The 14,439-nt window shown below is 40.1% G+C and overlaps 1 protein-coding gene across 1 annotated transcript in view; it reads left to right on the top strand.

Annotated features, from left to right (window-relative positions):
* The window catches only part of LGR5 (leucine rich repeat containing G protein-coupled receptor 5), a 123,594-nt gene extending 120,383 nt beyond the window's left edge, over nt 1-3,211 (top strand). Inside the window, exon 18 of the mRNA XM_045555148.1 lies at nt 523-3,211. Within this exon, the coding sequence (XP_045411104.1) occupies nt 523-1,610 (1,088 nt within the window). The 3' untranslated portion in view covers nt 1,611-3,211. The remainder of the gene's footprint in view (nt 1-522) is intronic.
* Nucleotides 3,212-14,439: the final 11,228 nt, after the last annotated feature.

Here is a 14,439-nt window from a genome sequence, read left to right as displayed (position 1 = left end):
ATATTTTATTTTCAACAATTAAATTGTTCCTTGCTCTCTAACATCAAATGTGAGTCTAAAACTGATGAGATGTTCATGAAATGTGTGTTTATACCACCCATACTTCCTTTTCTAGTATTATGGAATATTTCTTTAGGATTCTTCTTCTCTGCCTGTGGAACCTTACTGAAGCATCGTGAAAAACATAATGAAAAGTCCAGGAGATCTAGCTTTGTACCTGGCCCCAACACAGCGGTATCTTGGGGACCTTAATCAAGCGATTGCAGTTCCCCGTTCCCAGTTCTCTGCAGCTCCCCGGGAAACATGAGCACCTGGCGTGTTCACCCAGCCAGCGCTGCGGAAGATCCAGGTGGTGACAACAGTGGTGCGGGACAGTGGAGAATGCCACCCGGCGCTGTGCGTTACCAGGGCTGTTACTGGCCTCTATCTCTTGGCGTCCTAATTAGAGAAACAAAAGGGTAATTTGGCAAAAGTTGTAAACTCTAATTTGATGCTCCATCTTTTTCTTCCTCGGACTTCTAGGCCCCTTCAAGCCCTGTGAACACTTGTTCGGTAGCTGGCTGATCAGAATCGGAGTGTGGACCATCGCCGTTCTGGCCCTCACCTGTAACGCCTTGGTGACTTCCACAGTGTTCAGATCCCCTCTGTACATCTCCTCCGTAAAACTGTTGATCGGGACGATCGCAGCGGTGAACGTGCTCACGGGAGCCTGCAGTGCGGCGCTGGCTGGTGTGGATGCCTTCACTTTTGGCAGCTTTGCACGACACGGTGCATGGTGGGAGAACGGGGTCGGTTGCCAAGTCATTGGGTTTTTGTCCATTTTTGCCTCAGAATCATCCGTTTTCCTGCTGACTCTGGCAGCCCTGGAGCGTGGGTTCTCTGTGAAATGTTCTGCAAAATTTGAAACGAAAATTCCCTTTTCCAGCCTGAAGGCAGTCATTCTGCTCTGCACCCTGCTGGCCCTGGCCCTGGCCGCGGTGCCCCTGCTGGGCGGCAGCCAGTACAGCGCCTCCCCGCTCTGCCTGCCCCTGCCCTTTGGGGAGCCCAGCACCACGGGCTACATGGTGGCACTGGTCCTGCTCAACTCCCTGTGCTTCCTCGTGATGACCGTCGCCTACACCAGGCTCTACTGCCATTTGGAAAAGGGAGACCTGGAGAATATCTGGGACTGTTCTATGGTGAAGCACATTGCCCTGTTGCTCTTCACCAACTGTATCCTTTACTGCCCCGTGGCTTTCTTGTCCTTCTCCTCTTTATTAAACCTCACATTTATCAGCCCTGAAGTAATTAAGTTCATCCTTCTGGTGATTGTCCCACTTCCTGCATGTCTCAATCCCCTTCTCTACATCCTCTTCAATCCCCATTTTAAGGAGGATCTGGGGAGCCTGGGAAAGCAAACCCACCTCTGGACGAGATCGCCACACCCGAGCCTGATGTCTATCAACTCTGATGATGTCGAAAAACAGTCCTGTGACTCGACCCAAGCCTTAGTGACCTTCACCAGCGCCAGCATAGCCTACGACCTGCCTTCTAATTCCGTGTCCCTGCCGGCTTATCCAGTGACCGAAAGCTGCCATCTTTCATCTGTGGCATTTGTCCCATGTCTCTAATGTATGAGAGAAAAAGTTTTCAAAAGTTGAAAACCGGAAAATGTGAGATTGAGCTCATCAGGGCAGTAGCTGAGAAGACCTGAGTTGAAACTTGGTTTAAAAACCAAAAAATAAAAATAAAAAACTCTCAGTGTAAAAAAGCTGAAAACCTATTGATACTTGAGAGTAAAATACGTCTAAATGCTGCTTGTATAATTTGTTTAGTTAAGGGATAGATCATTCACACTATTTAGGTGAGCCCAGATCAAAAAAGCAGATTGAAATGTTCTTCAAAAATGATTCTCTGTGATTTTACTTGCATTCTTTTTAAACTCACCAATGTAATTATTTGGGGATGGGGGTGAGAACCCACTTGCTTCTAAAATGGGTTTATTTTTTAAGGTAGTATCCCGAAAACTCCTTAAAAGATGGTTGGAGGTATGAGGAAAATAAGGATTTTAAATGGCCCTACATTACTAAGTGAAGGGTTTTGACCCATAGGATTTCATGTTAATGGCCATGTGGAGATGTTTTAGTCCTCATTTGCCTTTTCTCAGAAAGGACCCTTCCCAGTCACCAATCCCTTGGAGGGACAATGTAAGGCATTATTAACTCACTCATATTCAGATTATATTTAGAGATACCAGGTTTTATGTATCAGTACTAAATGGTTCTACCCTCAATGGAATAAAACAGCTTACAAATATTTTGAAAGGAAGATTAACTGAAATTCTTAAATTGCTATTAAGGAAATCATGTACAGGTGAAGTTTGTCTTGTCTAATTCGTTTTTCACTCCTTGCTCTTTGGTGCCCAAAGCTCAGAAGGAAAGTCTGTTGCCAGCAACGGACATACTTTAAAAAGATAGTAAGCAACCTGGGACTTTGTTTTTCCTGAGTGAGTACATATTTTTGCAAGAGGTTTTATGAGTTGATTCAAATGAACATGCATCTTAAGATAACAATCAAATGCAGACACAACATAAATTAATTCCACTGATGTAACTTCTCACACATGTGTCTCTAGGAGCTCTTGTAAACCCAATATCTGACACCATTTGGATTCAACAGAGACTCAGTAACATATTATCCTGTTTATTTAGCTTGGTTTTAGCTGTGTTCTCTCTGGATCAACCCACTTGATGTCAGGAACATTACTTCTCTGCTTATTCCATATTAATACATGTATTTGGTATTTTAAGAGGCAAATTATTAAATATTAAAAGTCAAAGTATTAATTCTTAACTTCTTTTATCCTACATTAGCTTCAATACATCCAAACCAAATGGGTGTTAGTTAGATTTATTTTTATATAATCATGTTTATTTTGATCAGATATTTTAACTTGGAATTGAAAAAGTACATTTATGAGATGTTTTATAAAATGTGTAAATATAGAACTGTATTTATTACTATAGTTGAGATTCAGTAACATTAAGGACCATGATAATAAACCATGTACAGTGGCATATTCTTCCATATATATTGTATTTCTCTGCTCATTCTCTTTAAATTCATTAACTGTATATATGTAAATATATAGTACTTGTAAATAGATTCCAAATTTGCTTTTCTATTGGGTACAAAATAAATTTGTAATAAAATGTGTGACTAAAAAACAAAATGTTTTCAAGTCTCTGTTGAGGCCACAGGCAGATAAACAGTCCAAGATATTTTTAAATTTTGGAATAAAGTACATTTGCTATGTAAGTATTTGTACTTTAATACTTCAGGTATATTGGCCTTATCTTAAAAAAAATAAGTCTTTCACAAGAACAAATCAAAATATCTTTACCAACTCTTGGATTATTTTTAACTACGATTGATAAGCCATGTTGTCATAACATTGGTGAAGTTTATTGCCCCCAGTGATAGATTGGATTTTATAGCCATTACCTACCTACACTGGTGCCAAACTTCTTTTTTAATGTAAGGAAAAAAAAAAAAACCCACACAATTAGAAAGAAATGTATGAATAACATATCATTCTTAACATATTTAACATGGACATGAGTTTGCTATAAATTCCTCCTTTAAAGCAAATATATTTCATGACCATGTCAAGGCCAAAACATGAGGACATGCAATTTCCAGGACACAAAATATATTCTGTTCTACTTCAGTTCCCATCCCCCCCAAACATAAGAAATGAAATGATTTTTCTAGATACCCGTGCCAGACTATACCAGCTTTGGTGGTGATTCCTGCCCTCCCTGTATGGATTTCAAAATTAAAGCATTGTTGCTAAAATCAACCCACGTATACAGAGCACCCCCAGGGCACCTGGCACTGAGTTTCCCACCCACCTATCAGACTTAACCACATGCTGTAGCCCCAACATAGTTAACAGGCATCCAATGGGCTCCCTACTGTGTAGTCCATGCTTGGCTTATCTTCAGCTGAAACAAGGGCTCACTCTTCTTAATCTCACTCCTTTTAGCCCAGGCAGCAGATGTAAAAGTTGCCCCTAGAAGAATGCATCTCAGTCTTCTCAACATACTTGCTTTTGGGTGTCCAAAGTTCGGAACAAGACCTGGCAGCCCACTCCTTTTTCTCCTGCAACAGAAAACACAAATCAGTAAAGTAATTAAAAAAAAAAAAAAAACACAGATCCACTCTAATCTATTTCTTTAAATACAAATCCACAAGCTTTATTGTTTTATTAGCTTTATTGCTTTATTAGCAAAACATTCGTTATAATACACCTCACACAAAACACTGCTCTATTAAGTGTCTGATAAATGCTCTTTAACACAGCATAAGCAGAAAGAATTGGAATTATATCCACAAATAAAGAAATCTACAGTGAAAAGGGGGAAAGATGTAATAAAGATTGACAGGCTGAACAACAGGAAAAACAAGCAATGAAACCAATCAAAAGAACATAAACTAGGGAGCTAGCCTAGAGTAAGTGGTTAACAATTTTATGTTTTCAAATATGGGTTCATTCATTCAACAAATATTGTGCACCTACTAGGTACAGTGTTCTGTGCACTGGGGATAACAAAGCAGGGTCTGGAATTCGCATTCCAGTGGAGGGGAGACAGACAATACGCAAATGTGAACAAGGAACTATCCCATAGAAACGTGAATGAAGGAAACGAAGCTATTCCGAATAGCCTGTTGGGCGTGACTGGCTTGCTGCTTTCGATGCGGCGCTCAGGAAAGTTCTCTCTGGAAAGACAACTTTTAAACTGAGACCTTATTGTCCAAATGGAGCTGCCTTTGCAGCTCAACCAGTGACATCAATAAAACTCATCATTTTTAGTCCCCCTGTTCATATGTCACCTATGAAAAACTGTTGTGAATGACATTTTAATAGAAAAATATATTAGGTGGCTGTTATTGCACATAATTTTTTTCTCAACTATTACTGAAAAGCAAATCATTTCTTATATGAAATTTAAAAAACCACCTTTTCATTCAGTTTTGGCTAAAATAGAAAAATAAGGTAATAAAAGGAAATAAAATTAGCAACACCCTATTCATTTAGGACAAGGAAAGATCTAACATCTGAAAAAATACAAAATGTCCTGCTTCTTTCGTTAACATTTAGCCCAGGGGCCCATTAGCCAGCATGAGGAATAAGTTCTAGATGAATAGACGGGGCTCGCTGGGACCGTAGCAGTTCCATTCACGCTCTTCAGCATTTTGCAGATTTTATTTCACAGTTCACCTATGCAGATAAAAGAGATCATCTCCCTCCAGGCCACTAAACGCGGACCATTTTCTCTCTCAGGCCACAGAGGCTCCCACATACAGTCAGGTTACGGTAGCTTTTCCTTGCAAGTGAAGTGGTCAGGAGCTGTGTAACCACATCCTCATTTCAGTGTCCTCCTTATGAACATTTCTAAAGATGCTGACCTCAGGTTCTACAGACTCATTCGTCTCACATACAAGTTCCCTCAAGTCTATTATGTGGGATAATAAAACGTCAGCTTAAGTGGATTTAGAAACAGGCAGAAAATACATGGGACAAGCTGGAAAAGCATCGTGGAGTACAGGATTTCCATTGACTGTGCATGGCCATTGTGGACGTGACTTTGTGCTCTACTGACTACACTTTAAGAGGGATGTTGAAAACATGCTGCTCCATGAGAGCAGTGAATGGAATGCAATAGGGAAATGATACCTCATCAAAGAATAGTCAGAAACAAAAATGGAGAATGGTTCACCTGGAGAAAAGAAGGCTAAACGAAAGCATTTGAAATCTTTGAATAACTGAAATTAATTTAGTGCTTTCTTAAATACCAGCTTATATCAGACCAAACAGTAAAATGGCTAAGCCCAACTGCCAGAGAGACCTGGGTTCGAGTCCTAGTTCTGTTACTATCTGTGTGACTCTTGGGCAAGGTATTTAATTTTTTCAGCCTTAATTTTCTCCTCAGTAAAATGGGCACAATCCAGCCTCACAGGGTTGGAAATATTAATAACTCAGTGTATACAAAGTTCTTATCATGGTACCTGCAAAGTAGTAAATATTTAATAAATGGTTACTGCATTTCCCCCTTCCCAACAACCCTATGGAATGAGCAAAGCAGGACTTGTCATTTAGCAGATGAAGAAACTCAGAGTCAGAGGGATATGTGAGTTTCCAAGGTCAAAAATAAGGAGCTAGTACAAAAACACAAGTTTTATTTAACAGCACTTGAAAAACAGTCATAGAGTAAGTTGACTTACTCTTTGAGAGAATAAGAACCGATTGGTGAACAATTCAAGGAGACAGAATGAGGTTTACCTAAGGAAGTTTCATTCATCAGGTGTCCGCGCGGTGTCGGAGAAGTGGCGGGCGTCATCCAGCCCTAGGATGGAGTGTTCCTGTTGTCCCCTTAGCTTTAGGGATCTCTCACCAGTATGACGGCCCAGTTTGCCTTTGCATCAACCGCTTCTGTTCCTACCCATGGATCGTCTCTATTCTGTAGCTTTAATTTAATTTACTTGTGTTTATTTGTTACTTCGGCCATTCCCCTGACACTTCCACCACAAGGCTTTCCCTGGGGAGGGCACTGACTCCCAACTGCCTCGCCTCGGTCTGAATCTTCCAGTCCTGCTCACAAGGGAAAGCATCTGGTGGTCATTGTCCCTGCGGGGCAAGCCCCAGGGGCTGGGCCATCTGGGCGTTGGGGGAGAATACCTTTTCACTGCCATAGCTACTATTTCATTATTAAATATATTTTAAGTGGATGTTTGTCTGGAAAAGCCAGTCCATCGTAATAGGTATTAGGAGGACTTGGTCCACATCAGGTGGTGTGTTAGGTGCTTTCTGTACAAAACCTCATTTAATTAGGACACAAGCCTATGAGATGGGTCTTGTTATCACTGGCATTTTGTAGATGAAGAAGCAATAGCACAAAGGTTTGTTAATTTGCCTAAGATAACTCACGTAGTAAATAGTGAAGATAAGTCTCAGAGACATTTCTTTTAACAGCTACACTAATGATTTTCAAGATGTGGCCCCTGGGAACTCATTAGAAATTTACATTCTCAGGCTTCATTCTAGTCTAAATGAATCAGACATTCTGAGAATGGAGTCTAGCAATCTGTGTTTTAATAGGCCCTCCAGATGATTTCCGATGGAGGCTAAGGTTTGAGAACCAGGATACTCTATTGCCTACAAGAGGTAGGGGGTGAGGGGGAATTGAGCTATCGCTCCTAGGCCAAGGGAGAGCCGGAAACAAAAGGAAAAGAAAGGTGGTTATCCTGAGTCTAGACTAAAGGGGAGTAGTGAGGGCAGACGGAAATTTCATTTCATGTTAAGGAATAACAACTGAAAATGTTAGCTAAAGCATTGACTAAGAGAAATATTTATAGAACTAGATAAATATCTCTATCATTTTTTTTTTTTTACATTTGTCTACAAAGAATTTATGTAGCACACATTTAAAGTGTGCGGTCTCTCTCTCTCTCTCTCTCTCTCTCTCTCTATCTCTCTCGTGCTCTCTTGCCCTTCTGCCTTCTGCCATGGGATGACATAGCAAGATTGCCCTTACCAGAAGTGGCCCCTCAATCTTGGACTTCCTAGCCTCCAGAACCATGAGCCAAATAAACTTCTATTGTTTGTAAACTATGCAGTCTGTGTTATTTTGTTAAAGGAGCACAAAATAGACCAAGGCACCTGGGTTCAAATCCCAAATCCAACTCTTAACAGTTATTTGACCTTGGGAAAATTTCTTTACTTCCTCTTCATCAGAGTGCTTATCAATAAAATTGGTAAAATGAATATTGATAAAATATTCATAACATACTACATCTTTCAACAAACTTTCCTTTCCAGTTGCTATTGTCTGGGTGTTTATACCTCTCCAAAGTTCATATGTTAAAGTCCTAACCCCCAAGGTAATGGTATTAGGAGGTGGGGCCGTCAGGGAGGTGATTAGGTAATGAAGGTGGGGCCCTTATCAATGGAATTGGTGCCCGTATATTTAGGTCATTAAATATGAACTGTCCGATTTCTAATCAAAAGTGTAGTTTATTATATCTCAAACAAGAAGCAGTATAATTAATCAAAGTATGTTCCTAAACTAGCAACAGTTTTGCCATCTTACAGTAGCTTGCTTATGCCAGCAGCAAAGAAGCCTGGATAGCCAGTAGCGATGAAATAGCAAAAGGCATTTTCCACAGCTTGTTGAGAATTGAATATTTTTCCTTGCAAGAAGTGGTCCAAAGCCTGGAAGAAGTGGTAGTTAGCTGGTGCAAGGTCTGGTGAATATGGTGGATGACAGAGAGTTTCCAAGTCAGCTTCTGTAGTTCAAACAGTATTATTTGTGCAACGTGGTTGAGCGTTGCCTTGCAAGAGGATTGGCCTGTCTTTGTTGACCCATCTCAGCTGCTTAATCACAGCATCCTCATCATTTCTTCCAATTGGTTGCAGTAGACATTGGCTATAATTGATTAATCAGGTTTCATGAAGCTATATTGGATAATACCAGTGCTGAACCACCAAACAGACACCATTGGCTTTTTTTGATGAATATTCGGTTTTGGGCTGTGTTTCAGCACTCATCTTTATCCAACCATTGTGCTGAACACTTATGATTGTCAAAAAGAATCCATTTTTCATCACAATACGGTGTAGAAATGGTTTGCCTTTATTTCATGACAGCAAAGAAAGGCAAGCTTCGAGATGATTTCTCTTCTGATGTTCCTTTAATTCATGTGAACCCATCTATCCAGCTTCTTAACCTTACCCATTTGTTTCAAGTGGTCCAATATTGTTGGAATAGTAACATCAAACCTTGCTGCTCATTCACACAGATTGAGATGGATTCGCTTCCACTCTGGCTTTTAGCTCATCACATCCACCTTGGTCTCAGGTCACCCACATGGCTCATTTTGAAGATTAGAATCACCAGAATGGAACCTCTCAAACCATTGACATACTGTGAGTTCATTAGCCACATCCTTCTCAAACACTTCATTGATATTTTGAACTATCTGCGCTGCATTGGTTCCATGATGGAACTCATATTCGAAAATAATATGAATTTTTTACTCCACAGTTTCACAAAAATTGCTCTAAAAAAAAGGTGAAGGGTAATCACAAGCCAAAACATGTGTTTGAAAGAATAAGGATGAAAGTTTGAAAGAATAAGAATAACGATGTATACAATAAAAATAAAACAAGAAGTGTCAAAATGAAATGATAGAAATATCAACTGTCAAACTTAGTACTTAAGGAAATCAGACATTTCATACTTAATAACCTAATAAAGGAGACTCCAGATGTATAAATAGCCCCTCCACCTGTGAGAACACAGATAGAAGGTAGAAGGTTTTATCTATGAAGAATGGGCCCTCCCCAGACGCCGAATCTGCCAGCTCCTTGATCTTGGACTCCCCAGCCTACAGAACTCAACTGTGAGAAATAAATATTTGTTTATAAACCACCCAGTTTACGGTACTTTTATTATAGCAGCCCAAATAAACTAAGATACCAATTAACTGTAAAAATCAAAGAAGAATAAAATAGGTGATGGTGATATATGAGTTATAGAAAAGTTTCATTTTCATTGGAGGGATATGCTGTTTGTGTATATCTGATGCTTACATGATTAACTTCTCAAATTTTAAATCTCTATTTCATAGTAAGAAAATGATCTTGCTTGATATTTTGGTCAAAACTTGCTAAACACTGAGAGGTTTATTGGAAGCAACAACAAAGAAGTGGTCCAAAAAAAACAGAAAGAAAAAATTTGTATTTTTACCCAAGGATTTTGTCCTAAATAGTGCAGAATTAGCCCTCTGGAACACAGAGGGGCCTTGGATCTAAACTAGACCAAATGTCATTGTGTCTGATTAACATAACTTTATTTTCCAATGGAAAAACAAGAATTCCTGATATGTTACTTTGTTACAATAATTGAAAAAAGATTGTGTAGCGAATTTCACGTGCTGCAAACTCTGGAATATTCAGAGTTTTTCTTCTGAATATCTTTGTAATGAGAAGGAAAATTTAAATACTTTTTACATACGACTGAAAGTATCTATCCCAGCCAAAATGCAGTGGAGATGGACAATAAATCATCTATATAATTTATTTTTGTAATTTTAATAGTTTATGGACTGTAGGAGGTATAGTATGTTGGGTTATTATATGCCTGGTTCAGTGTGGGAGATGGCATAGGGCCAAGATGCACAGAGCTGATTAAGAAGCAAGTAGTATCACCTAAAGCAGAAGGATGCATGCAGTCTTATTTAAAAGGGAAATGGAAACAAAGTGAAGCTTATTTCACTATTTGCAGGCATATTGGTAAGAGGAGTTGCAAAAGTTTTCCCAATATTTGGTTATACTCATCATTCATTGCTTCTTTGGCTCTAGATCAAAAAGATGAAGCTTTGATATGGGAAAGTCAGCATGCCCAGCACATATAGACTGTTTAGAAGAGTCAGACCATTTTCAAGTAAAACATCCTTCCCCATGTTTTGATACAATTATGAATTAAAGAACTCTAGAAATGCTCTGTATTCAAATTTTTGGAATGTAAAGACAGTCTCAACTGGATAGGTGTTCTTTGCTTTCACAGTCCCCTATTTTCCCCATCCATTTAAGACCAAAATCCTGCCTGGCACTGTGACTCACACCTGTAGTCCTAGCACTCTGGGAGGCCAAGGCAGGAGGATTGCTCGAGCTCAGGAGTTTGAGACCAGCCTGGGCAAGAGTGAGACTCGTCTCTACTAAAAATAAAAAAATTAGCTGGGTGTCATGCACACACCTGTAGCTACTAGAGAGGCTGAGCTAGGAGGATCACTTGAGCCCAGGAGTCTCAAATTGCAGTGAGCTACAATGACGCCACTGCACTCTACCTGGGGCAACAGACTGAGACTCTGTCTCAAAAGCAAACAAACAAAAAAAGACCCTAAAATCCATTTCCGCTTGTATCGGTATCCCTGGAAGCAGTTTGAACATGGGTGTGAGATCAGCAAGTCATTCATTGTTTCAGCTCCCTTCTCTCCATAGAGACTAAAGAGGCTCCCAGCTAGCTGTACAAGCTGCACCTGGTGCTAATTAATGAGTTTGGTTGTACAAAGAAAAGCACTTTCCCACCATTGCAGTAGCTAGCCAGGCTCCAAGAAGACTTCCCCAATGATCTCCACCTGCTGGTATTCACACCATTGTGGAATTCCTCCCATATTGTACTAGTGTTAGTCGATGTGATCAATAGCATATGGCAGAAGTGATAGTGTGTCATTTCCAAGAGATTATAAAACTAAAGCTTCTATTTTTGGTTCTCTCAGACCACTCACTCTAGGGGAAGCCAGATGCCATGCCATGAAACCACTCAGGCAGCCTATGGAAACATCCATGTGGTGAGAAACTAAGGCCTGAAAACTTGAAAGTAGATCATTCAGCCCGAGTTGACCCTCAGATGACTGCAGCCCTAGCCAACAGCTTGATACAACTACATGAGAGACCCTAAGCCAAACCACCCAGGTAAGCCACTCCTGGGTTCTTGACTCACAGAGACTGTGATATAATAAATGTTTGTTGCTTTAAGCTGCTAAATTTTGAGATAATTTGTTATACAGCAATAGATAACTAATACAACCCTCCTGTGAATATGCAAGGAGTTTTGGTTCACTTAAACGTCAACAGCACTTACATATTTAAAAATTGGGATGCCAGAATTATTCCTTAACATCAGCTTTGGAGTAAAGAGCATGGATGAGGATGAAGATTAATGGTTAGTTTTGTGTTTCTGAAACCTTGTAGGCACCCATGGAATAATGAGACAGTGAGCCTAAAGAAAACTATGTGACTTGTAGCTACTGTATTACAGACATTAAAATAGATGTTCCAGTGATTTGGGACCACATTTCTTCATTCTTTTGTATTTTAAACAATGGAAACCCGCGCTTTTTTTTTTTTTTTTTTTTTTGAGACAGAGTCTCGCTCTGTTGCCTCGGCTAGGGTGCCGTGGCGTCAGCCTAGCTCACAGCAACCTCAAACTCCTGGGCTTAAGCAATCCTCCTGCCTCAGCCTCCCGAGTAGCTGGGACTACAGGCATGCGCCACCATGCCCGGCTAATTTTTTCTATATATTTTAGTTGTTTTGGCTAATTTCTTTCTATTTTTAGTAGAGACAGGGTCTCGCTTTTGCTCAGGGTGGTCTGAAACTCCTGACCTTGAGCAATCCACCCGCCTCGGCCTCCCAGAGTGCTAGGATTACAGGCGTGAGCCACTGCACCCATCCGAGATCCATGCATTTTTCTCCAGCTTAGAGCAGTGCTTCTCAAATTTTAATGTGCATAAAATCACCTAGAGAGCTTAATAAAATGTAGATTCTGGTTAAGTAAGTCTGGGGTAGAGCCTGAGATTCTGCATTTCTAATAAGCTCCCAGATGTCCCTGATGCTGTAGATCCAGAAGCACACTGAGAAGCAAAGGCCTATTTCTTTTTAGCACATTCCCTGCACTGGGGAATCACCAGCTCCTGGGCTCGAGTGATTCTTCTGCCTCAGCCTCCCTGGGAGGCTGGGACTACAGGTTTAGAGAGACGGGGTCTCGCTATGTTGCTCAGGCTGTTCTCAAACTCCTGGCCTCAAGTGATCCTTCCTCAGCCTCCCAAAGTGCTAAGATTGTAGGCATGAGCCACCACCCACAACCATGAAAAAGCCCCATTTTCTTTTCATCTCAATGCAAGTGCCGTCTCCATCCATCAACACCAGTTTGCTTCCAAAGCTTCAATAGAGCTTTGTTTTGTCAAATTAATATAGGTCCAAACTAAATGTTACTTGATTATTCCACTCTCCTTGTCTCTACTTGTTTTTCAGGTCTTCCTTCCTCTAGTAAAAATTTTATCAAGTAATTAGACTCTACCAATACAAGCCTTTTCTTATTATACTGAAACACTACTCTTACCTGTATTTCCAAGCCTTCTTTGCTCAAAGCTTCTACTATATCAAGTCTTCTGTGGCTAATGCTGTTACTTACAATGCTCCAGGCACTGTTCTAAGTTCTTTACCTGTACACTCTTATTCTATCCTCCAGCTCCAAGTGAGATAAGCACTAGTATTAATCCCATCTTACAAATGAAGAAATGTTGGCTTAGAATTGTTAAGTGAACTTTCCTGTGGTCATATAGCCAAGCTAATGAGAATTTAAGCACTACAGCTGTATTTTCCTCCTAAAGCTTCTGTCTTCCCAGCCCTATTCCCTATATATCTAAATACACAATTCTTTCAGTGCCCATTCTTCTATACCTCTCAACTGCAACAAAAAGTTTCTACTTAGATCACAATTCATGTAGCTCTAAGATCTTCACTTTCTGTCCTCAGTGTTAAATGACTTAATCAGTGATGTTACATTCTTCAGGCATGGGGCCATAAATGTTTAGGTGAATTTAGTGTTTTCAGAGGAAAAGAACCTCTACTGAATCTCAGAAGCTCCATTTTTAAAAGAAGCAGAAGGAGAGTACTTTATGAGAATGAAACTTTTTAAATGTCTGAAAAATGCAAGTGTATCTGATTGCAGACACAGTGAATCCTGCTGTCACCAAGAATATGTCTCTTTTCACCTCTTAGCTCTGCTTTCCTCTTGGACCTCACTCCCAGTGGGCTCTAACAGTGCTGTGTTGAGGGAAGCTTACATTCTACTAGCTTACTAACAGAAAGCAGCTCTGTCTTAACAATTCCTTCATAGGTCTCAGGATTGCTTTGTGTGTGTGTGTGAAATCAAGGGTAAGTAAAAAATTTGTATTATTTTTTAATATGAGTTGCATCATGGAAGCAATGCAGCACAGACAGCTGAAAATATCTATGAAGTGTTTGGGAAGGATGTGGCTAATGAACGCACAGTACGTTGATGGTTTGAGAAATTCCATTCTGGTGATTTTAATCTTCAAAATGAACCACGTGGTCGACCTGAGACCAAGGTGGATAATGATGAGCTGAAAGCTGTAGTGGAAGTGAATCGATCACAACCTACACATGAATTAACAGCAAGATTTGAGGTTGCTATTCCAACAATATTGGACTATTTGAAACAAATGGGCAAGGTAAAGAGGCTGGGTAGATAGGTACTGATGAATTAAATGAGCATCAGAAGAGAAATCATCTGGAAGCTTGCGTTTGTTTGCCATCACGACATAAAGGCAAACCGTTTCTACACTGTATTGTTACATGTGATGATAAATGGATTCTTTTTGACAATCTCAAGTGTTCAGCACAGTGGTTGGATAAAGATGAAGTGCTGAGACACAGTCCAAAACCAAATATTCATCAAAAAAAGCTAATTAATGGTGTCTGGTAGTTCAGCACTGGTATTATCCACTATAACTTCATGAAACCTAATCAATCAATTACAGCCAATGTCTGCTGCAACCAATTGGAAGAAATGATGAGGATGCTGTGATTAA

This window comes from Lemur catta, chromosome 6, assembly GCF_020740605.2.
Source record: "Lemur catta isolate mLemCat1 chromosome 6, mLemCat1.pri, whole genome shotgun sequence".
Lineage (NCBI taxonomy): Eukaryota > Metazoa > Chordata > Mammalia > Primates > Lemuridae > Lemur > Lemur catta.
The sequence above is the reverse complement of the archived record's forward strand: the minus strand, read 5'-3'. Positions and strand labels throughout refer to the sequence as shown.